At 39.2% G+C, this 25,578-nt stretch overlaps 1 protein-coding gene across 6 annotated transcripts in view; it reads right to left on the bottom strand.

Moving 5' to 3' along the window:
* Positions 1 to 25,578, bottom strand: part of LOC108706501 (catenin alpha-2) — a 922,761-nt gene that overhangs the window by 813,078 nt on the left and 84,105 nt on the right. For all 6 annotated transcript variants that reach the window (XM_041579366.1, XM_018242985.2, XM_018242984.2 and 3 more), the window contains exon 2: positions 24,481 to 24,586. In XM_041579366.1, the coding sequence (XP_041435300.1) occupies positions 24,481 to 24,582 (102 nt within the window). In that variant the 5' untranslated portion in view covers positions 24,583 to 24,586. The remainder of the gene's footprint in view (positions 1 to 24,480; positions 24,587 to 25,578) is intronic.

Below are 25,578 nucleotides of genomic sequence, written 5' to 3'. Positions count from 1 at the left end.
CTGGACTCATCAATGGAATATTATAAATTCAATTTTTTTTTAAAATAACCTCCCATTCGAGTTCTGGGTATATTTGAATTAAAAAAATTCACATAAATTCGGAATTCGACCTTTGATAAATCTGCCCATTAATGTATTTTACTACATAACCCCGAAAGTAAAAGTAGCAATAACTATATATTGTAGCATTTGTTTTTAGATAGGGTCAGTGACCCCCATCTGAAATCTGGGAAGAGTCAGAAAGAAAAAGGCAAGTAATAAAAAATTATAGAAAAAAAAAGGCCAATTGAAAAGTCATTAGAGTGAGCCTTTCTATAACATACTTAGGGGCTGATTCACTAAGGGTCGAATATCGAGGGTTAATTAACCCTCGATATTCAACAAGGAATTGAAATCCTTCGACTTCGAATATCGAAGTCGAAGGATTTAGCGCAAATACTGCGATCGTACGATCAAAGGATTATTCCTTCGATCAAACGATTAAATCCTTCGAATCGAACGATTCGAAGGATTTTAATCCAACAATCGAAGGAATATCCTTCGATCAAAAAAACTTAGGAAAGCCTATGGGGACCTTCCCCATAGGCTAACATTGACTTCGGTAGCTTTTAGCTGCCAAACTAGGGGGTCGAAGTTTTTTTTAAAGAGACAGTACTTCGACTATCGAATGGTCGAATAGTCGAACGGTTTTTAGTTCGAATCCTTCGATTTGAAGTCGTAGTCGAAGGTCAAAGTAGCCCATTCGATGGTCAAAGTAGCCATTTAGTGAATCGGCCCCTAAAGGTTAATTTAAACTTGAACCACGCATTTAATCACCATATATTTTGGTGACATTTTATAAGCCTTTTATAAGACTCCCTAAGACTGATACAAATGCTCACTGATTCCATTTTGGGGTTCATTAAATAATTAATAATGAAAACAGGGTAAAAGCCTTTATCATGGCAGATATAGACAAGAAATGACAATTCTCTATTTGTAATAACAGTAGCAGCCACTGCTTCTATAAGTTCTAACGCTGAAATCCATCTGCCCTGGGAAGAGTAGTGGCGCCATTCTATTATTATACCAGTTGACATAAGGGGAAAAAACATAGGCAACAGGTCACAATTAGTTGGGATAGTGGGGAAATAGGAAAGGCTCTTTGAGGTTCAGGAAGATATACAGTATGAGACATATACAAATATTTTATTGTATATTTAAGGCATTGGGGCAAATTCACTAAAGGGCAAATTTTCACCTGCAAAGGCTTTGCCTCACTTTGCCAGACGTTTATTCACTAAAATGCGAAGTTGCGTCTCTGCAGCCAAACAATGGCAAAGTTTCGCTAGTTTTAATTCATCAGTGCGGGCATTTCATAGCGAACTTTTGCTAGTGTTCATTTCTGCCTAGCGAAACTTCATTAGTACTCTTATGTAGTGAAGGGCGAATTTCCACCGTTTCACTTCGGCGAAAAATTAGCGAATTTCGCACGAAATTTGCGAAACGGCGAGAATTTTGCGAAATTCGCAGGCGTTTCGAGAATTTATTCGCTGGCAGCGAATTGCGCAAATTTGCCGCGAATTCGCGCCTGGCGAATAAATTCGTCAATCACTACTCTTATGCTTAAGTCAATATGAATAGGGCGGGTACATATAGATCATATATATATATGTCTTTATTAGAGATGTTGCTGCAAATGCTTGAAGTGGCCACTTATTATTACATATGTCCCTCAAATGGTTGGGAAAAAAATGTTAAAACAAAAATTTTTAATACTTACAACTTCTGTTTGAAAATATGAAAAAATGCCAAAGTTTTTTATAATTTTTGATCACTTTTCATCAGACAGGATATCATTTCAAAGAAGATTGAGGAGGATGCAGCTTCATCTTCTCAGTAAACCAGGTCTCAGCTGACCAAGGAAACTCTGGTCGAATGGGGTAACGTTATGGAAAATTTGCACTTTAGTGAATTTGTGGAGTAACGATCGTTCAACCTGAGAGAAAATTTGCCTGGCGATAGGGTGAGTAAGTTTGTTAGCAATTAACTATTAACTTTCTACGCCTGTAAGTTAATAGGTGATGTCCCTGCGGCTTGTATTTCTGGTGAATTTTTGCTAGCGACGGCCACTTAGCCTCTTTCTTTCTTTCTTTCTTTCTTTCTTTCTTTCTTTCTTTCTTTCTTTCTTTCTTTCTTTCTTTCTTTCCCATACTCACATTTAATTCTACACCCTTGTCCTGTAGGCAGCACTGCCACTTAGCCTTTCTTTCTTTTTCTTTCTTTCTTTCTTTCTTTCTTTCTTTCTTTCTTTCTTTCTTTCTTTCTTTCTTTCTTTCTTTCTTTCTTTCTTTCTTTCTTTCTTTCTTTCTTTCTTTCTTTCTTTCTTTCTTTCTTTCTTGCTCTCTTTCTTTCTCTCTTTCTCTTTCTTTCTCTCTAAATGGACTTCACATAATTGTATTTAATTCCACACCCTTGTCCTGTAGGCAGCACTGCCACTTAGCCATTCCTTCATTTTTTCTGTTTTCTTTCTTTCTTTCTTTCTTTTTCTTTCTTTCTTTATATTTCTTTCTCTCTTAATGGACTTCACATCTTCATATTTAATTCTGCACCCTGCCCTGTAGGCAGCACAAGTGCAAAGTTGGAAAGGATGAAACTGAACCCCACATTGTTTAAAGCAACTCCCGACTTCAGGATTCAGCTAAATTTCAATAAACGCTCCAACAATTATTTATTTCCAATTTACCATCCTGATTCCTAAATCATGAAGTAATGTTACAGAAGTTATTCTCTTTGACCAAATATTTGTCTTTGTGTTTCCAAACTACATCAATATCACTTTATTTATACCACTACTTGAAATAACAAGATAATACAACCTGTACAGCGCATAAAAAAAGAACCCAGTATGGCACAGAGTGGGTAAGATTTGACATATTTTGGGCAAGCTGCCCTAAATTACAATCTACAGCACGTCGATGACTCTATCCATTATAATTATTTAACATTCAGGCTGTGTCAGCGGGGAGCAATAGCCAGCCTGTCTTTATCTTGCTCTTAAAGGAGGTGGGTGCCAGTGGATTTGCCAGCCAAGTACAATCACACAGCTGGTACATCTTTGTGTCCCACTGATTGACTGACACCCATATTATCACATTGCACTGACCGACTGCACTCTTACTAATTATTTGTCTGCATGAAAATGAATCAAAGCAAGCTGAAGCCCACATACTATAGGATTGTAACCATGGTGTTATGTAGGAATCTGTGGCTTTTCTCTCATTTTTAACTCCTAAATACTGGAAATCTTCAACAGCTTCATAAATAATGTCAATTTGGTTCAGTACTGGGCTTCTTATGCCCAATAAAGTGAAGGAATACCCCGGGAAAGATGTAAGGACTCATTGTGTGAGTTGATTCAATATTTTATGAGGTTGGGTTGGAAGTTCCTGAAGATGCTAATGGTTATCTGTCATGGGGGGACTGGATTGCATTGTAGGGATATGGAAGAAATTGCTCTCCACTTTCCTGTAGATAAATTGATTAATGCATTTACCCACCCCTATTTACATTAATATTATTAGGATCTGCTTATGGGTGACCTCTCTCATCTACTATGGTATTTACTTAAATATGGTTGATGGGCTTGACTTCTCTGTTAGACATGGTCTTCTACAGAAGGTTCTGCCAAGTATCATTATGGAAGGAGGAAGGATATTTTGTTTTATTCACTTGTTCTTAGTACTTTTGTGCCACCATAATGTGAGCCAGGGGAGATCTCTGTTGTTCTCATATACTGTAGTGACCAAGTGGCCTATGAAGGAGATATTATTTATTTCATGCAAAAACTTTTGCTGTACATTTATATTTGATTAAGGAAGACTCAGCAGGCGCTCACAGATCCCATGGACAGAAGGAACCACATGCTTCATTTTAAGCAAATAGTAGATGTACAGAAGTACTTTTGCACGTAAAGGACCAGTACCACCAAAATTCTTTAATACTTAATCCCCCCCAACTGCTATAGTAGTAGGTAAGTCTTATTTTCTCTTTGTTTTTTTTTAATTTTTTTAACTTGAATCTGACTTGCAAATAGTCCCATAGCAGAAAGGTGAAAAAGTTATCCTCACACCCATCACCTAAGCTTTTTTCAAAATCTGTAGTTTAAATTTATGCTCATAACATTACCCCCAAAGCTGTCATCACCAAAGGTCAGAAGTGTAAAGCTAACTTCCAGTTCACAACAAGGAGGAATGAAAGCCGAGGTTGCCTGTTGGCCCTTCTGCTATAGGACACTTTGCAAGTCAGATTCAAGCTCAAGATTTATAAAAACCAAAGAGAGAGTAAGACTTACCTACTACTCTAGCAGTTGGGGGGGGGTTAAGTATTAAAGAATTTTGTTTTTACTGGTCCTTTAAAGTGCACAAAACGCGTAAGTACTTCTGTACATCTACAATTTGCTTAAAATAAAGCCTGAGGTTCCTTAGCTTTGACTGTCCGTGGGAGCTGTGAGTGCTTGCTGAGTCTTCCTTGGTCTGATACCTCCTCCTTAAGCTGCAGGTCTGAGGCATCCAAGACCCAAACCCTACAATTAAACTGGTGATTATTCTCTACTTGTATGGTTACACACCAAGAATTTATTTATTTTATCTTGATATTTATATTACACTTTGAGAAAGGCCTCGGAGAGGCCGAAACGTTAGTCATTCAATAAAACATTTTTATTTTTATTTAAGTCCTTAGAGTGCGGACCTTCTCTGTGTGATAGATATTCTACATTTTGGACACTGCACCCAGGCACATTTTGAACTAAGTATCGAGAGTGCCGACTCCTCTATGGATGTATATTTATATTTGAGTAACAGTTATCACACACCCTCTGTTCTTATAGGAAACTTTACTTTCCAGAGAAACATACAGTAGAACCCCCATTTTACATTTTTCAGGGACCAGAAAAAAATGGTGTAAATTCCAGAAAAATTTAAAATCAGGGAAATGTATTATGCAAAATATATGGTGGGACTACAAAACAACAATGTAAAATGAGGGAAAACTTAAAATCAGATGATGTAAAATGAAGGTTCCACTGTATTATTAATAGAAAACAATGTTTCTGCAAGCCAAATCTTTATGTGGAAACGCGTGATTTCACCCCCCACAGCAGATTGGATTTCTTTCACTGGCAGCGGCATAATCACAAAATCTATGTTTAAAAAGAAAAGTCTATTCATTATTTGTCTCACTGGTAACAGTTTCAGCACAACATAATACTAGAGGTACAAACAAATGTAAAATCGTTAATAGGCTATTATGGAGCTATCCGATAATTCAAGGTCACCGGGGGACACGCATTAAAGTTTGCATAATGGGGCCACCAAAAATCGTGCAGGCAGGATGGATGAGCCTCAGGCAAAGAACAATTTTTCAGGTTATAAATCAATGCTCAGAAGTAAAATTCCCTTTGAAGCCTGTGACAAAAAACACAAGAAATGAATAGAGATGGGCGAATTCGCCTGAAAATAGTGATGGGCAAATTTGCCTGAAAAAATTCAAAAACGGCCGCCGGAGTCACAAAATGAGACGCCGCGCAATTTTGCGAATTTCTCGCCATTTTGTGAATTTCGCGGGAAATTCGAGAATTTTCCGGCGAAGCAAAACGGCGCAAATTCGTCCATCACTAGAAATGAGCTACAGGTGCAGGTTCTGTAAGGGGCTCCAGCAATATCCCACTGACCTAAAACACATGTACATGATAAATATCCCAGCCATAAGTATTCATGTACTTTACAACAGTTTGGAAAATGTTTTGCTTTGTGCATCTATCTATGGGAAGCTTTGTAAAGAGTATCTCCAGAACCAACATACATTGAGCTTTAGAAGATTAATGGGGCTAGAGGGGGCTGGAGTTAGTGAGAGCAATAGAATATAACCATTCCTCAGACCTATAGATCAGTGGTCCCCAACCAGTGGCTTGTGAGTAACATGCTCACCAACCACTTGTATGTTGATGGCCAAGCTTGTGCCTTGAAGGCAAGTCCTGGTTGAATAAAAAAAACAGATGCACTGCCAGAGTCCACATAAAGCCTGTGGAATGGCCAATCACAGCCCTTATTTTGAACATTTTTCATGCTTGTGATGCTCCCCAACTCTTTTTACTGAATGTTGCTCATGGGTAAAAAAGGGTAGGGGACCTTTGCTGTAGACAATAATAACTTAAAAATATTCTCATGGTTGTGCCATGTATAGGTCTTTGGAGCATAACAATGCACCTCAGTCTCCTTTCCTCCCCTCTCTTTCTTTTCTTCCTCCCCTTTTCCTCTTCCTTCCACTGCATAATAATTGTAAATTGCAAAAATTGTTAATAAAAAAACCAAAAAAAAACAATGCTTATAGACTTAGAACAATCTTTACGAGCACGAGAACATTCCATTAACTAAGTTGTAAAGGAAATACAAAATATTTAGAATGTAGACTGATCACCATATTATGATGTAGCTTTCGTATGACTGATAGACAATATACTCCAGTGATCCCCAACCAGTAGCTCCTGAGCAACATGTTACTCACCAACCTCTTGAATGTTGCTCCCAGTCGCCTCAATGCAGGTGCTTAGTTTTCGATTCCAGGCTTGGAGGCAAGTTTTGGTTAAATAAAAAAGAAAGACTCCTGTAGGCTGCCAGTCCATATAAGAACTACCAAATAGCCAATCACAGCTCTTATTTGGCACTGCAATAAGTTTTTGCATCCATGTGTTGCTCCCTAACTATTTTTATTTTTAAATGTGGCTCATGGGTAAAAAAGGTTGGGGAATGGTTCACTCCCACATTGAGGCTAATATGAATGGGGGCATATGGGTAAATAGCCAAGTGGTATACGGGGGACCATTTCCACAATTCTGCAGGAGCCCCCCAAGTTTGCACATAGCATGTAGAGAGAGATACCATCATAGGATAGGAAAATATCTGCTGTTAACAAAGTATTATCTCCCCTAAATTTAAAATTCAACTAAATATTTGGTTTCAATATTCCATTTTATTATTAATCAGCTAAAATGAATTATTTAAATGAACTTGTGGAAACCCATTTATTTTGATTACAAACGGAGCTGTTTATTAATATTAACTTGATTATTATGTGTGCATATTTTATGTGCTACATTACTAACCTGGGGATATGCTTGGAGCCTGCTTTGCCTTCATCTGCAGGCATCTCATTGCCATAATTTAACATTTCCACGTCACACCTGTTCATGTAGGTGTCATTTTGTCTGGCAATTACAATGAATGAGAAATTTGTTTGATGGTGGGGGGTCACCTAACAGCATATCTAGATCAGGGAATTATGATTGTCTTTCTGTGCTACATAGGTTTAGTTTGAATGGATCTATAATGTTAAGGGGATATATGTATGGCCCCATACCCATAATATCTAGCTGCAGGTGAATATCCTTTCTAATGTTATGTTGTTCAGGTCCAGGGTTCTATGAGTTGTTCAGCCTGGTCGTATTTCCCACTGTCTTTCACAAATAAGACAAACTAAAACATAAACAGAGCTAAGAGTTGACCAGGGTGTAAGAAGAAATTAACCAACTTGATTCTGTTCTAATGTTACTTGCTGTTGAGTGGTTTTTTTTGGTTAAGGAATTACAACACAGGGAAAAGGAGAACCAGGCACCATTTTGCTCAACTAGTAATAAAGCAACAACTATTACTTAGAAGGATGGTGATGCTCCATGGAACAGATTCCTCAAGTTGCAGGTTCCATATCTTCCTACTGCAAGAGAGCAAACAAGTTGGACCTTTCTACTAGGGGTCAACCAGGGTTTTCAATTATCTAAGGTCACAAGATGCTACAACTTATAGCCTGCAAAACTTCAGAGCTTCAGGCTACATTGCCATATCTTATGGTTAATCCATTTGGCATTTACAAGGAATTTATCTGACAATTAGTTCCACTCATATTGACTAACCCTTGAGAACCAAATATGTCATCTATAAATCAGGCTTCCCCCATACTGAGGGCAAGTCAGAATCATTCATTAAAGGGATTCTGTCATGATTTTTTTGATGGCGACACTGTTTATACTGCAAATAATTCACTCTACCATATAAAACCAGCAAGTATATTTTTTTAGTTGTTATATTGGTGTGTAGGTGCATCTCAGGTCATTTTGCCTGGTCATGTGCTTTCAGAAAGAGCCAGCACTTTAGGATGGAACTGCTTTCTGGCAGGCTGTTGTTTCTCCTACTCAATGTAACTGAATGTGTCTCAGTGGGACCTGGATTTTACTATTGAGTGCTGTTCTTATATCTACCAGGGAGCTGTTATCTTGTGTTAAGGAGCTGTTAACTGATTACCTTCCCATTATTCTGTTGTTAGGCTGCTGGGGGGAAAGGGAGGGGGTGATATCACTCCAACTTGCAGTACCTCAGTAAAGAGTGACTGAAGTTTATAAGAGCACAAGTCACATGACTGAGGGGCAGCTGGGAAACTGTCAATATGTCTAGCCCAATATGTCTAATGGATTTCAGTGCAGAATTCTGCTGAAGCAGGTCTATTAAATGATGTGTCCCATGACTAGTGATGGGCGGAAAATTCGCGAAACGGCGCCGGCGTCTCGTTTTTGACGCCGGCGCCCATTTTTTGACGCCGGTGCCCGTTTGTGACGCCAGCGCCCGTTTTTGACGGCGACGTCCGTTTTTTAGAAAAAAAATTTTGACGCCGGCAAATTTTTGCGGCGTTTCGCGAATTTATTCGCTGGCGGTGAATCGCGCAAATTCACCACGAATTCGCGCCCTGGCGAATAAATTCACCCATCACTACCCATGACATATCAGATCTACCACCAACCTCTACAAAAAAATGCCAACACTGTTTATCCAGTTCTGAAGAATCCAAAGCAGCTGCTCCTGGAGCCCCTTGCAGTAACTGCTCCTGTAGCTCACTTCTTGTGTTTTTTGTTTATTTCTGAGCAGATCATACATTGATTAGTAACCTGAGAATTTAAACCTTCACACTAAGTAATTCCTGTGATGATCTACATTTCTACAAGGCACAAATATCCTTAAAACCAACAGGTCATCCAGAAAATCACACACCCATTAATAAATATGGTGTAACAAGTGAACAGTGTAAATATTGTGCTGTTTCTTTATGGCAGTGTCACCTGGTCATTTTAATTTCCTTCTATCAGGATAGAAAGTGCTGAAATCAGTGTTCTGCTTTCCCTTTGACTGGGCAGTGCACTATACTATACAACATACAGTATGGCTAAATGAATGAAGACACACCTTCAAATTATTTGAACTGGCTATTTAAGCCACAGACAGCATTGCCAAAACAGACGCCACTACATAATGACAATGACACTCTTGACCATGCCATTCTTATTACTTTCCAGTATCAGTCAGGGATAGAAGGCCCCTTCCTGTTTGTAGCAGGAGAATAACCCCATCATAAGGGTCCATACAGAATGAGTTGGCAGAGATGGGAATGGAAGAAATTAATAGACAATGGTTTTTTTTCTCCCATCAACAATCTTGTACATGGGTTCTATGTACAGAGTAGAAGCACTATCAGACCTTACAGACTTTACAGCAATTTCACGCTGGAGAACATCATAGACCAACCAGCTATAATTTTATTTTGCAAATGCACATGGAAATGGAAGAACTTGGTTGGCCTGACTGGAGCCTTAACATCAACCCAATACAGTTGGAATAATCTGGAACTCTGAAGTGAGCCAAGCCTGATCCCCAACATTAGTGCTCAACCTTCTACATACGAATCTAGGCATTTCCCATCCAAAATTGTTCCAAAATCTAGCTGAAAGCCTAACCAGAAGAGTAGCATGTAGATTCTGTTTTAGCAGCAAAGAAAGAACCAACTTCATATTAATGCCCTTGGTTTTGGAATGAGATGTTGGACAGACAGGTGTCTACGTTCTTTTGGCCAAATAGATTTCATGGCCTGCTGTAGTGCCACGGATATAACTATAGTTCAAGAGTTTCCAAAGTTCCAAGCATCTTCAGGTACAGTTGGATGTTTTGATTGCCTCTGTCGACCCTCAAAATGATAGCATATTCAATAAAAAGTTTGGCTATTTCTATGAGATATAGATATTTCATGCCAGATAATTTGATCTTGATAAGGGGCCCAAGGCTAATTTTATTATCCTAAAACTTTGCACTGCAGCGTAATCTAAATCTACATTTAATGATGAATGAGCCTGACAGCATGGTTAGCATTGTTAAACCATAAAAAGCTGTAAAATCAGTCGTCAGTAAAATGAATCCGGCCTTCTCAAATCCTCTCTCGTTAATACCTACTCCATCAATTAGCCACCAAGCTGATTGGAATTATCGCTGCACCGTTTTGTGATTAATGGATGAAGTGGAGACGTTGAAGGATATCTGATCATTTTCAACGGGCTCTTTCCAATTGAATTAATGGGCCTTTTGGAAGAGAAAATTGATGATCAGCTACTGATTAACAAATTTCAAGAATTATCTAAGGGTATTAAACTACTATCTACTGTCATGAAAAATAAAAAGGTGATTGCAGGATAGGGAAATCAGCTGGAGAGTGTACTTTTACCAATATCCATTTCCAACCACAAACTGTTTATTTTAAAAGACAAGGACAGGTAGTTGAATACTGCTGTGGTGTCTTCTGCATCTATTTCTTTGTTTGGAGTTGGGGTGGCAATTTATTAAGTTCCCCTAATAAGACAAAATACTTAGGGATGGGTGAATTTGACCTGTTTCATTTCGCCAAAAATTTGCAGCTGGCAAAATGCCGCCAACGCCAATTAAAGTCTGTGGGTGAAACAAGGCAAACAATTCGCCCACCATTAGTAATAGCCTTCCGCTCGCAGCTCTTGCAACTTTTTTGTAAACATTGCATTGGCACGTGGTACTGCGTGGGGGGAGCACTACAGCACCAATATCTATCAATCTATCAAACTCTATCATTTATCTATCATCATAATCATCATCTATGACCACGGTCAGCTATCTATCTATATTGTATCATCTGTCTATCTATCTATTACTCTATTATCTATCTATCTATCTATCTATCTATCTATCTATCTATCTATCTATCTATCTATCTATCTATTATCTATCTATCTATCTATCTATCTATTATCTATCTATCTATCTATCTATTATCTATCTATCTATCTATCTATCTATCTATCTATTATCTATCTATCTATCTATCTATCTATCTATCTATCTATTACTCTATTATCTATCTATCTATCTATCTATCTATCTATCTATCTATCTATCTATCTATCTATCTATTATCTATCTATCTATCTATCATCTATCTATCTATTATCTATTTATCTATCTATCTATCTATCTATCTATCTATCTATCTATCTATCTATCTATCTATCTATCTATCTATCTATCTATCTATCTATCTATCAGCATCATCATCACCATCATCAATCTATCTGTCTATCTATCTAGTCTCATCTATCTATCTTGTATCTATCTATCGTCATAATCATCAATCAAACTATTATCTATCTATTAATCTGTCAATCATTAATCTATCTATGTATCTATCTGTCTGTCTAAACTAGAAAAAGTACAGAGGATGACACTCAAATTAATAGAGTAATTCAACCATTCATCTGTTAAGGAAAGTACTAAAAATTGGCATTGCCCTCACTATGGGCAAGATTAAATTCCTGATGAATTGGCCGCACTCTGATACATTGAAGTCACAGTTTCAATATATATTTCTTTTTTTGTTTGCCATATCCATATGCAATCTACAACAACCAATCAGCAAGTAGCATTCACTGCACTGCTTTTTGAAAGCATAGATTGATGCTACTGATTGGTTGCCATGAATTGAATGTACCTACTTTTTAAATTGAGGATCGGAAACAAAAGGTAAAGGACCGCTACTGCTCACCGCATATACTTATCCAGGTGCCCTGTCAAGCAGTGTCCCCACTGCTAACATTCAATAGACTCAAGACAGGCAGACGGCACTTCTGGAAAAGGTTTATTGGGGTAGCTGCAGCACCCCAATAAACCTTTTCCAGAAGTGCCGTCTGCCTGTCTTGAGTCTACTTTTTAAATTGCACCTCTAAATATTAATGTCCGACTTGCTTTAATTGCCGACAGTGGGGCTCATTTATCAACAATGGGCAAATTTGCCCTTGGGCAGTAACCCATGGCAACCAATAAAATTGCTGCATTCATTGTTTTACTTGCAGCTGGCTTTAAAAAGCTGATCACTGATAGGTTGCTATAGGTAACTGCCCATGGGCAAATTTGCCCAGTGTTGATAAATGAGCCCCAGTGACTCTTCTCCCACTGGAGAGAAAGCCTTGAAAACATTCCATTTACCATGTACATGTTATCTGTTTATTAAGTCTGCCTGGAGTTATTGTATACTATGAACAATCATATCAATAAAATGTTAAATATAATCAGGGATCTGTGCAGCCACTGGGACAGAATGTTCTGTTATACAGATAGCTAGAATCTCAGCTGCCATAAAGCAGGACAGGACTGCTGCCTTTTAAAATGAGAATAAGTCTGTACGAATACACACCCCTATACAAACTGTTTTCATGTGAAAATACAAATGTCATTTTTTTCATGGTGGTGTCTTATTTAAATCAATTTGTATTTTACATATAAATGAATGTTATAGAAAGTGAAAGGAGAAGCATTTTGGTTTGGTGTCTGTGTCATTAATAAACTTCATATAAAGCTGTGGATCAGTTAGTGAAAGATAATAATCCTTGAGACGCTCACATTTATTTCTCGATCTCAAAGCAGCAATTTCCATCACATTTCTCATATATCACATCTTGCCTGAGTGATACAGCTGAATACTAAAACCTTGATTCTTTGCACAATGAAGTTCACACAATAGTTCAGACCCAACAAATAACAAATGGAGTGAAACAAGGGAATTTTTATTTTGAGCAGAAACTCAGCCCTTTTATATGAAAGCTGCTCATATCTCTACCTGTACCTGTATATAGGAGACTGCCCAGGTTATACAGGTTTGGGACCTGTTATCCACAATGCCAGAATTAATTTTTCATGTAATTTGGATCTTCCTACCTTAAGGGACAGATTTATCAAGGGTCGAATTTCGAATTTGAAAAACTTCGGAATTTGAATTCAAAAAGACCAACCGAAATTAAATCGAAGTTTTTTTTTGGCCGAATAGGTCCGTTTTTCGATCAAATTAAAATCGTACAAATCGAAGTGATAGCGCATTCGATTCAACGTTTTTCCAAAAAAAAAACCCCCTTAGATTTTTCAAAGTCCACCAATTGACTCCAAATATCTAGGAGGTCCCCCATAGGCTAAAACAACAATTTAGCAGGTTTTAGATGGCGATTGATCAAAGTCGATTGACAGTACATGATAAATTTCAAAATTCAATTTTCAAACTCAAATCAAATTTGGACTATTCCCTAGTTGAAGTACACAAAAATTAGCTCGCAATTAAAACATTTTAATTTAGAATTTTTAAATTTTTTAAAAAATTGGAATTTTCAATTCTAAATTTTTTAAATTAGAATTTTCACTTTTGATAAATATGGCCCTAAGTCTACTAGAAAATCATGTAAATATTAAATAAACCCAATAGGCTGGTTTTGCTTCCAATAAGGATTGATTTTATCTTAGTTGGGATCAAGTACAAGCAACTGTTTTTTTTTTTTTAAACTGAATAATTTCATTATAATGGAGTCTTTACGTAACTCAGAACTTTCTGGATAATGAGTTTCCAGATCCCATACCTGTATTAAAATTATCATCCCAAGGGGTCAATTAAGCTCTCATCCAATCTCAAGGGCATGAAAATCTATCACAGAAGGGCACATTCAGCCCATGGGCCTCGTGTTGAGTAGTGATTGGCAAATTTGGGGCATTTCGATTCGGCGAAAATTTTGTGAAACTGCACCGGCATCTCGTTTTGACGCTAGCATCCATTTTTTTGGATGCTGACGTCCATTTTTTTTTACGCTGACGAATATTCACAGGCGGTTTCGTGAATTTATTCGCCGGCAGCGAATTCACCACAAATTTGCACCTAGCGAATAAATTCACCCATCACTGCTGTTGAGCAGTTATGCCGGCAAACTTGCTTTTCCGAAGAACCTGTAAATGTATACCACCCAGCATTTGAAAAATGTAAAGAGGAACAAAAACTTTAGCTACGCTACAGTGGAGAAAAAAATGACCACACCCATTTTATGGCCACACCCCCTAATTACCATGTCCATTTTACAAAATTTGGCAGGTTATGACAGTTTGAACACATTTCTGGCACTTTTAGGGCCATGTTGTATGTGGTATAACAGTGTTGTTAATGAAGCTGCAATTTCCCTTTAAACTGTGAGTCTCGAGACCGGCTTATATTAAATTGTTACAATTGTATCTTTACTTATCTTAAATTGTTACAAATACATACCTCCCAGCATTTTGGAAATATAAAGAGGAACTAAAAGTTTTGGAGGGCGGAGCATGGTGAAACTTTTTGAATGCGCCGATTTTGTGGCCACACCCACTAATTACCATGTTCATTTTACAACATTTGGCAGGTTATGAAAGTTTGAACACATTTCTGGTGGTTTTAATGTGTTATTACAGTTTTACTCATAAAGTTGAATTGCCCTTTAAGATGCAAATCACAGTTTCCCCAAGAGACCTGCTTATCTCAAATTGTTACAGTTGTTTCTTTGCTTATCTTAAATTGTTACAAAGGTATCTTTTCTGGGCCAAAAGCCAATTAAGTAAGAAACTTTGATCTAAAGTCGGGACATTTCAGTAACAATCTGGGACTGTGGGTTGAGCTGTCAAAATCGAGACGGTATGCAAATGTATTTAAGTGCAACTGCTCAGTGTTCTGGGATCTCTGCCAAAAAGCCTTAGTTTAATTAAGTTTCAGAAACTTTGCATATTTTTCTGGCATCAGTGCAGGAGATCAAACAGAAAGTTGTGATATTTTAGTAAGAAACCCGGGGGCTAAACTGTGAAAATCTGGACTGTCTCTCAGCAAACAGGACAGTTGGGAGGTAAGTAAATGATTGTCAGCTAAACTTTCATAATCTGTTATGTCCTAATAGGTGTAAATGTGATCAAGGCAGTGGGTTTTATTTGCCAGTGACCAGCGACTGCAACACCTCATTGACTGGAACAGATACTTGCAGTCTTGGAATTATATTATTATTATATTTCAGGGAATACTGACGCCTGTAGGTGTAGGTGCTGTTCACCTTTGGGTACAATTCTAAATACCCGCTGATCTGTTGTAGGTAAATTATTGGATTTGTTGGCCTTTATAAGCAATTACTATAATGTAGGAGGTAGTGCAGAGAAAGCCATGAGGTGGGGAGAGAAAGAGACTAGTGATGGGCGAATGTATTCGCCAGACGCAAATTTGCGGCGTCAAAGTTTTTTTGATGCCGACGACAATACTGATGCCGGCATCAATTCCGATGCCAATGACAATTAAACGCACGCCCATTGACTTTAATATGTGTCAAATTGTTGCCAACGTTGGATTTGTTGCCAGCATCAGAATTGTTTCGCAGATTTTTCTCCGTTTCGCAAATTTCGCACCAAATTCGCAAATTTTCTGGCAAAGCGAAACAAGACAAATTCACCCATCACTAAAAGAGACCAGTGAGCTGTAGGATTGCCCAGAGAGCTGGAAGGCCAACCAAAAACTGTCATTTGGATCAGACTGGCACAGGGAAGGCAGATACTGTGCCTGGAGAGACAGTGTGAGAGGAGTCCAGACTGGAAGATTCAGCATCTGCAGGGGAATCTTATCTGAGTATCCAAAGGGGCTGGTAGTTGCACTGTGTGTCCATAAGTGTTTGACTCGCCTGAAGATTCTGTGTAAAGCATCCAAAGAGACTTCTGGAGTGAATATTATCTTTATTCATAGGAAAGGAGTGTTCCAAGGTTACAGAGACTGCATTTGTTTGGAAATACATGAAAGGACTTTGCATTCTTTACTTATTGAGACAGTTTGCACCTGTCTAGTTAGTTAGTGAGGCTTCTATTGCCACTTGTTAGCAGTGCTGTTTTATTAGTTGGCCATTTACTTTCAGATAAAAAGTTGTTTCGTTTACTACTGTGTGTAGTATTACAGTTTCCTAGTGGGGCCACCCGTAGGTGCATTCCTGGATCCCACGAGGTGAAGTCACTGCGCTTATAAGTACCAGGTACCCAGTCTCTCCCAATACCACTGCGGAGTGGCTCAGGTTTGTCCCGTGTCATCAGATAATTGTATACATGGATGTAACATGACAAAAGGGGTGATGAAAGGGTTACAATAGGAATGGGACACCCTATGCCTGGAGCATGCCTTACTATTCTTATTATTGCTCCTGAGTCCAGTTTCACCTCAATGACCTCCCCATTTCCCCCTACATTTCCCCTACATTTGCATTATTGCTTTGTTTTTCCTCATTGCACTTAGTCCATTTACTACAGTGTATAGCTCCGCTGTGGGCATGCCCGGGGCCTTTCTTTCATCGACATGTCTCAGCATAATCAGTTTTCCCATGACAATTTGTGCCTTCACCTCCATAGACTCGCATTTTGCCACCGCTAGTGCATTGCCTTTGCCTTTTTAACCGACACTTTCTTGAACTCCCAGAATCCCCCACTAGATAGTGATGGGTGAATTTATTCGGCAGGAGTGAATTTGTGGAAAATTTCCACGTTTTGATGCCGGGAAATAAATTTGTGAAATTGCCTTTCAGCGTCAGAATTGTTGCCGGCATCAAAATTTGCGTTTCGTGAATTTTTAACCATTTTGCGAACTTCACGGGAAATTCATTAAATTTTCGGCGGAGCTAAACAGGATAAATGGCCCATCACTGCTGCTAGACTAACTGCCGGCAGAACCATGCAGCCTGAACGGACTGTCACTAGTGAAGTGCAAATTCACAGCAAATTTTCATGTTTAGCTGCCAGCGAATAAATTCACGAGACTGCAGTGAAAATTCAGCGACAAAAAAAATTAGGCGTGTGCAAGAATAGTCGCACGCATAATTTTTTTTTTTAAATATTCGGACGCCTATTGACTTTAATGCATTTGGACAAAATAGGGGCGCATATAAAAATTGTTGCTGGCGTCGAAATTGACTCGCCTCAAATTAATTTTGACGCCCAATGACTTCAATGTGTTTTGCAAATTCGATGTAGCATTTTGCTTTACAGAACTGGATACCAAATTAATTTGGAGTGTGTCTATGTACAGAGAATTAAACCCCCGGTTACACACTGGTAACATCTCCCAAAATGAAAAAGGTTTGTTTAGAAACAGAATCTTGCTGTTTTCTGCACTACTGGTTCTGACTCATGAAACAACGTAGACGAATAGAGACAAACAGAGGGAAAACTGACTTCTGCTACATTGTTGCAAGATTCATGGAAGACAAACGGATAAACCGTTTCCAACTGAGTTTACATTTAGAATTATTTAAAATTGTTTAAAAAAAATGGCTACTTTGTATTTAATTCTTGGAATATTTGCACTGCTGATTTAGTAGGTAAATTATAATTGGTGTGTTCATTGCTTAAAACTAGTGATGGACGAATTTGTCCCATTTCACTTTGCAGAAAAATTCTCAAATTTCCTGCGAAATTCGGAAATTGGTGAAAAATATGCGAAATGCGAATCTTGACGCCTGCATCAATTCTGATGCTCACGTTAATTTTGATGTCAATGGGCGTCCGAATAATGTTGACGCGAGATGGTTTTGATGCGATCGACTTTTCCGTCACGCGTCCAAAATTATTTGACAGCTGTGAATTTTAGAGGCAGTTTCACAATTTTATTCACTGCCGGCGAAATGCCGAAATTCCCCGCAAATTTGTGCCTGCCGAATTTATTCGCCCATCACCACTAAGAACATTGGGGGGTGGGGTAAAGCTGCAGAGTTGCAGTTCACAGTAATGCCACTAGATGGCCAAAGGTTGCATTATCCTCTGCTCTCATTATACATGTGTGCATTCTGCAGAAACCCCCTGTATAATCTATCAGAAGGGATTATTCAGTTTCCTGTGCTTAGAGGGTCACAGGTAACACTTTCTATTCAGGTTAAGCCTTTTATAGCAGCATTATCTCTGACCTGACCCTTTTTAAATCAGTGCCTCGAGGTCACATGCCTGCTCAGCAGAACTAACAGCTTGCGCAGAGGAGAGAAGTGGCATTAGCACTGTGCATTGATCCCATGCCATAGGAAGACTTTCCCCCATATGTAATAAAAGACACTAAATTCACCCAGGAGCAGTAACCCATAGCAACCAATAATATGTTTGATTTTAAACAGGAGACCAGTAAATGCTGCTTTCTGATTGGTTGTTATGAGTTACTGCTCCTGGGCAAACTTAGTGCCTTTTATTATATCACCCCCTTTATGTCAATGTGAATTCAGTAACTATAGGGGAGATAGGCCTGGCCCCTGACACGTCTGGGGGCCCTGCAGGTATAAGGGTCATGTGGGGTACCATTCCCTACCCTCTATAGAGCAAATGCTTCTGGAGATAATGAGGATACACATAGTAGAAATACATGCTAATAAGACTATAAGTTAACTGGGGCTGTTGTCATTCTAGTCTAGGGATCCCCAACCTTTTTCACCCATGAGACACATTCATATGTAAAAAGAGTTGGGGAGCAACACAAGCATGAAAAAGGTTCCTGGGGTGCCATATAAGGGTTGTGATTAGTGATGGGCAAATTTATTCGGCAGACATGAATTTGCGTATTTCCCGGCAAAATTGGCTGGCGAAAATTCGCCGGCGTCAAAAAAAAATTGACGCCGGCAACAGTTTCTAACACAAGTGTCAAAGTTGACTTTAATTGGCGCCGGTGTCACCTTTGATGCCGGTGCCCATTTTGACGCCAGTAAGTTGTTGCCGGCATCAAAATCGCCATTTCGCTAATTGTTCACCAGTTTCGCAAATTTCGTGAAATTTGTGGCGAAGTGAAACGGAACAAATCCGCCCATCACTAGTTGTGATAATCCAAATTTTATAAAATGATTTCCTTTTTCTGTGTAATAATAAAACAGTCGCTTGTACTTGATCCCAACTAAGATATAATTAATTCTTATTGGAGGCAAAACCAGCCTATTGGGTTTATTTAATGTTTATATGATTTTCTAGTAGACTAAAGGTATTAAGATCCAAATTAGGGAAAGATTCGTTATCCATAAAACCCCAGGTCCCGAGCATTCTGGATAACAGGTCCCATACATGTATTGTACTTCCTTTCTATCAAAAAAACCCCCATCATTGCTGTCTTCCTTTATGGCAGGGAATTGTGGGACATTTACAAGCACAGGTGTAGTGTGTAAAGTACAATGACAGAAATCTACATAGGGGTCATATACATCGCAAGCGCAGTGAGCAAAATGCAATGAGCAAAGTGCAATTTGGAGTGCAATTGACATGTTCATTTTTCCATAATTCAGAGAGGTTTTTTTTTCCTGGAATCCCAGCAATCTTGTGCTCACCAGGGGCATTGTTCCTGATGCAACTGTCAGTTTCTGAGTAGTGATGGGTGAATAAATTCACCAGGCTCGAATTTGCTGCACATTTCCGTGTTTCGACGCCAGCGAATAAATTTGTGAAACTGCGGCAAAAATTTGCAGGCGAAAAATAGTAGCGTGCATAAAAATTGTTGTGCATCAAAGTTATTCGGAACGCCTATTCACTTTAATGTATTTGGACAAATAGGCACACATATAAAAATTTACGTGGGCATCGAAAATAAACGCGCATCAAAATAATTTTGACTCCCATTGACTTAATTTGTTTCGTGAAATTTTCGGGACAAATCCGCCCATCACTATTTCTGAGTCCTCTTGGCACCATTTCTGGTGTTTAGCATGAGAGTCAAGTGTACCACCGATTCTGGCCTGGACCTCCAGGGTTCCCTGCGTCAATATGTGTAGCCAGTGTCGGATTGGGAGGTCCAGGGCTGCTGCCTCAGGTGGCCACACATCCCCAGGTCCCCCAACCCAGCTGTAGCCCCCCCTCCACTTTTGGGTCCTCCTCCCCAGCCACAACCCCCCTCTGCCCGCCATGTACCTTTATTTTAACTTGCCATGGCCAGGATCGGGGAGGTAAGGGTGCAGCACCCAGGGCAGGGAGCAGGTCTAGGTTAGCAGGCGCACATAGGTTTTTTACAGTGTTCCACCAGGCCAGACTGACCCTGGGTGCAGCAAAAAAAAATACAGAGTAATGAATAAGCAGCGGGGGGGGGGGGGTTATGGGCCAACCCCAAATTGGGGGAGTTGAATTACAGCTATGTGTGAAGTTCTATCTACTGCAACACCACCAAGTTCAGGGGACAGAAGCTCAATGGTTTCCAATTATATATACGTAAATGCATTTTCATTTGAATTTTGGGGATTATCTAACTGGACAGCAGCCAAACAATAGTATTATAACATGCTGTATTATTGGGCCCTCAAGGAGATTGAAAATAGTGACTACAGTAGCCAGACCTTCAAGTGTTTAGCTGTTAGTGATTTGATTATTAAGCTGCAGAGCATTTGAGTCACCCAACCAGTTGGGCAATAGAAAAATCAAGTTGAGTAAAACACAAACAGCCTCAAGTCTACCCTGTCATATCAGCCTAATGTCCTTAGTCTGAAGGTTGGTTGTGGTGAGATTAGGGCTGAATGATTATTTAGATACACCTGAAAGCCCAGCTTGATGGTGATGGTCAGTTAAGGTGAGATTTGGAATTGAATCTTATTTGCTGTCTTTGATATTCTTAGAACTATTGCTGAATGACTGAAACCTGAGTTTTTTACATCTGCAACCTTTTTATAAGCTCAAGGGAGCTTGGACAGTTTGACCCCTAAGCCAGGCTTGTCCTTAAATACTAGACAACCATTGCTTTAATTCATCCTCCTGCTGCATTGTAATCCTCTTCTACTTTTCATTCAAGATGTAACTGTCTGTACCACAGGGAGCACCCGAAACACTGATTCTGTCTGCTGAACTCACAGTGAACTGACGGCATCTCCTGTACTTCGCTCTACTCCCTGGATATTGCCTGGAGCGGACTGAAAACTCTTACCTGAGAAATGATCCAAACATGGGGAATTCTACCGGCTCCGGGATATGGTTTTAAGCTTTATCAGTGGAAAACTTTATTTATTCAAATCTGATTCAGAGAATGAGTTAGAACAGTGAGATATTCAAGTAGATACTGAGGAGGGGAACCTGTATTTATTATTTAATCTCACCATGCCAGTCAGTGCCTAGGTCCATTGCTGACCTGGTCTAGGTTCTGCATGTTCACTAGAAAGAATGTCTCTAGTTAGGGTGCTGGCGTAAGGCCTATGACTTTTGAAATATGAAATTCATAAGGAGAAAGTGATACCTCCAAAAGGAGCAGCAACAGAACATTTTAAAGCAATAATAATTTAAACATTATTTTCACTTGCTCGATATTTGAAACCAAAACTTTTATCCTTTCAGAATGTCTAATGTTGCTTGAAAAGCACTGGAACCTAAAGTACCTGATCTTTAAAAGGATCTTGTAGCAGAAATACAGTTGTCCCTGATATTGAAGGGTGGGAGGTCCTGCTGGAGGCTGGAGCAGCCAGGGATCAGTGGGGATGTCTCTGTCCCACCCAACCCGTCTTGAAACACAGACCAAGGAGTCTAACGTGCGGGAGTCGGAGGGACTCCAGGGGGAGTCCCAGCAGGTGTACCCCCGGCCAATCTTGCCCGCTCCATCGGGGAGTTGGAGCGTAAGTGAGCATTATAGGATTTGACAGACTGGTAATTTGAGAAAAGCACTGAAGGCAATGGCAACATTTCCAGTGCAAAATACAGTGGATCATGGGCATTTTCTTGGAGCAATTATTTCTGCAACGACTTGTACAACATGTTGGAATCTATGGGTGTTTTTTCACAGCGACTTTTTGCACAAAATACTGTACATTGCGGTCTATGGGCATTTTTTTTGCAGATAATTGTTTTCCTGGTGGAATTTTGAGCAAATTTTAATACAGATCCATACCTGCTGAAAAATGTTGCCCGTCACTAATTGTAATTTTCATTGTCCCATATTTCCATCATTTTGTCCACCTCCCCCCGCAAGGCAATGTTTGACCCAAAATAATGAGTAGATCTTCCGATTCTCAGAATTGTCCAATTGAAAAAGTATCTGCAAATCTAACAGAGCTCAACTCTTATGTTCTTTCTGCATCCGGACTAATAAGCCTACGAGAAGTGTATCTAATAAGCAGCTATAATGGGTGCTTCCTAATCAGCTTTATCTTGCCATTTATCACTCCAGGGATTATTTTCTCAGCTAAAAAAGCCCAGCAGAACAGACCCGAATGAGCAGAATGTAACTCTCAGAAAGCATTGTGTGCACTTTCCGCTACAGTATATGAAGTTTCCTCTTTTAATTGCAGTGAGTGCAAAATGTTAATATTATTATTCTCTCTCCAGACCAGGAGTACATGTAAGGCACTTTCTATTTTTTGCTACATTTAATCCTGACCAATTGAATAAGCATAAGGATAAGCAAACATGATGTCAGAGTGAGAGGCGTTACCATGTCATAGAATCTGAGCCCCATAAAGCAACAATATTTTGCAACCTGCGACTTTTCATGAATCAGTCCCTTTTTGTTGTTCATATCAGATAATAGAGAGAGCAGCTCTGACAGCGTCCAGGCTCACTGCGTGTTGAGCAATCATTATGAATACAATTGCTATTTGCTATTGTTACCAATCAGGCACTCTCTGCGGTTGGTCAATATTAGCCGCCTAAGTCACACTTGTTAATATTGATCATTGGGTTAGACCAGAAGTGGCCATACTTTAATAATGAGAGGTCTACTTTAAGTGTTGTTGTCTCATTATGATCTACATACATAAAAGCATTCTGTTCCATGGAAAATATTACTTAAATATTATATTGATTTATGAGAGATTTTATATTGCTATATTTAACAAACAACTATTTGTTATGTAACCTTAACATAATAAATATCTGAATGAAAAGCATGAAATAGGAATGTGATTTAGACACATTGTTTGTTGACGGTGTCTTGAGATCTACTGATCACCAGCTAAAGGTCTACTGGTAGATCCCAATCTACCTTTTGGGCACCCCTGGGTTAGACTTTAGAGCAGGTTCTACCAAATGGCCAGTGCTCACCTCCTGTAAACAGACGATATCCTACATTATGTTTAAGTTAACCTGACTTCTAGTAATTTTCATGAAATATTGTGATTATATGTAAACCCTGGAAGCTATTGCTAGAGCACCCTAAAATAAGCACTAGGTGCTGAGCGGTAGGCACAACGCAGATCTGCCCTTTCTGTTTTCCCTATGGCACCCTGTTGTGACCTGCAGGAAAGTACATGGTAGGGTGCAAGTGGGCATAATCATGTTGGTTTGCTCCTGTTTATCCACCCTGCCTAGCACTTTGTAAATGGTCCCTCTAATATTGTAATCCTTTTAGTTTCAAGGTAGAGCTTGTGTCATCCACATAAAAAAAGAACATGGTGCCATGTCTCTGCAGAATGCTTTGTTAAAGGGCTAACTGCTCATGAGAGCTTTACTCAAACTAACTGTAGTTTTGAAAGAGCTGAGGCACCCACATATACTTATCTCTCTCTCTCTCTCTCTTAAAGGTTTTAAGAACACAAGATAAGCAATAGAATCAAAACTGAAGCCTCACAGTAATCTGTTATTTTGCTTGTTGGGGAGCCAGTGACCCAGATGTCCAGATTAGCATTTTCAGTTGCAGGCTGGAAATAGGTCATACAAAATAAATAATGAAGACCACAGAAAATTTGCATGGAATATTCCCACCTAGAACAGGGGTCCCCAAACTTTTATACCAGTGAGCCATATTCAAATGAGTTGGAGAGCAATACAAACATGGTCAATACAAACTAAGGTCTATGGTTGGCTATTTGGTAGTCCCTATGGGGACTGACAGCCTTCTGGGGGTTCCAGTTGGCAGTACACCTGTTTTTTATGCAACCAAAACTTGCCTCCAAATTCAAAAATTAAGAGCAACATCCAAGGGGTTGACAAGCAAAATGTTGCCTTTCGAGCTATTGGTTGGGGATTACTGGCCTAGAACATACTAAAAATGTCCTTAAAGACAAACTGCCCCTTCAAAAAGTCAATTCCCATTATTCCACAATGGGAGCTACGATTATCAAACTGCCATATATCATTTTTGAAGAAAGGAATTGATGTATAGACACAAAAGAAAGAACAAAGAAAGAAGTGGTTGCATTCACTAATATTGTGATTTTTCAAAGATTTAAAAGAGCCTTTGAAGCCACATACAGCATACATGTTACTAAATTGGCTCTAGTTCCAAACAGAATCTAATGAGACTCCATAACAGAGCAAATGAAATGCACCTCATCCATGGACATCCCCACTGGTGCTTAGTTATGTATGATAAGTACCTCAACCTTACCTGGGTTACTAGTGGCTCCAACAGGCTTTCCACAGTAAGAGTCCTGATTTCCAAGCTTTTCGGGTCCCATTTCAGAATGATGGGAGATGTTGCAGAAGACATGTTCCTGAAATAAATATGTGCATTGTTAATAAAGCTGGAATTCTTAAAACTTGATTATGATTATTATTTACCAGGGACTTGGCACATTACAGAGATTTTACATCAATAAGTCCCTCAAACTATTAGAAAGCAGAGAAATGCCCAGGTACAGTTAGTTATCTTGTACAGTTCCAGTATGTCATTTTCTTGAAGATGGTGACTTAGCCATGTCATTAATGCAATACAGTTACTCTTATGGGACAATACTATCCTTAAAGAAAACTGCATGCTGTGTCACCAGTCTTTAAGGATTGTAGCCTGTTTAGTGGATTTGTTAACCCTAAAACATTCTTAGGGTAGCACCCAATTCCCCTTTTGAACCACCACGAAACTAAGGTTGAGCAAGTCCAGCTTGGGATGGATGAATGGCACAGATTTCATTAACAAATTAAAATAATTTAACAATTATGAACATATTAGGTTAGGTTATGACAACCTGATGATACAAACAGCCTTCCAAGGAATGCTTGCCATAAATACCGTTAAACTGGGGCAGATTTTATGGTGGGGCATCCCTAGGCCTGTCTCGACCACTTGCACCACCCCTGCTACTACTTACAATCCCCCATAACATGCACCCCTACATCTCAACTGCTGCTCACACCCAGCTGCAGTACTTGGTGCAGATGAAGCCTGGTGGTACATCAACAAGGAATCCTATCACTTTAAAGCCAGGCCTTTGTGGCATTCCCATAAATTCAGGCCCGTACTGAACACAATTCTTTGGTCTACAGGACCACCCAACCAGAGAAAGATGTTCAATGGGCAAGGCAAACATTTGCCACCACCTAGTGGGCCTCTACAATAACCATAACTTACCCATCCTAAGACCTTACAACTCTTCATGTGGTGGTGGAGGAATTCTGTCTTAAGAGAGTTGGGTGACTGTTGCAACCTTCAACCTTGGACTGCTCTGCTTACACAAATGCCACTCCTACCATTCCTACTTTTCTGCAC

This window comes from Xenopus laevis, chromosome 1S (genome assembly GCF_017654675.1).
Source record: "Xenopus laevis strain J_2021 chromosome 1S, Xenopus_laevis_v10.1, whole genome shotgun sequence".
NCBI lineage: Eukaryota > Metazoa > Chordata > Amphibia > Anura > Pipidae > Xenopus > Xenopus laevis.
Note: the sequence above shows the minus strand (reverse complement) of the source record. Positions and strands in the feature narration are given on the sequence as shown.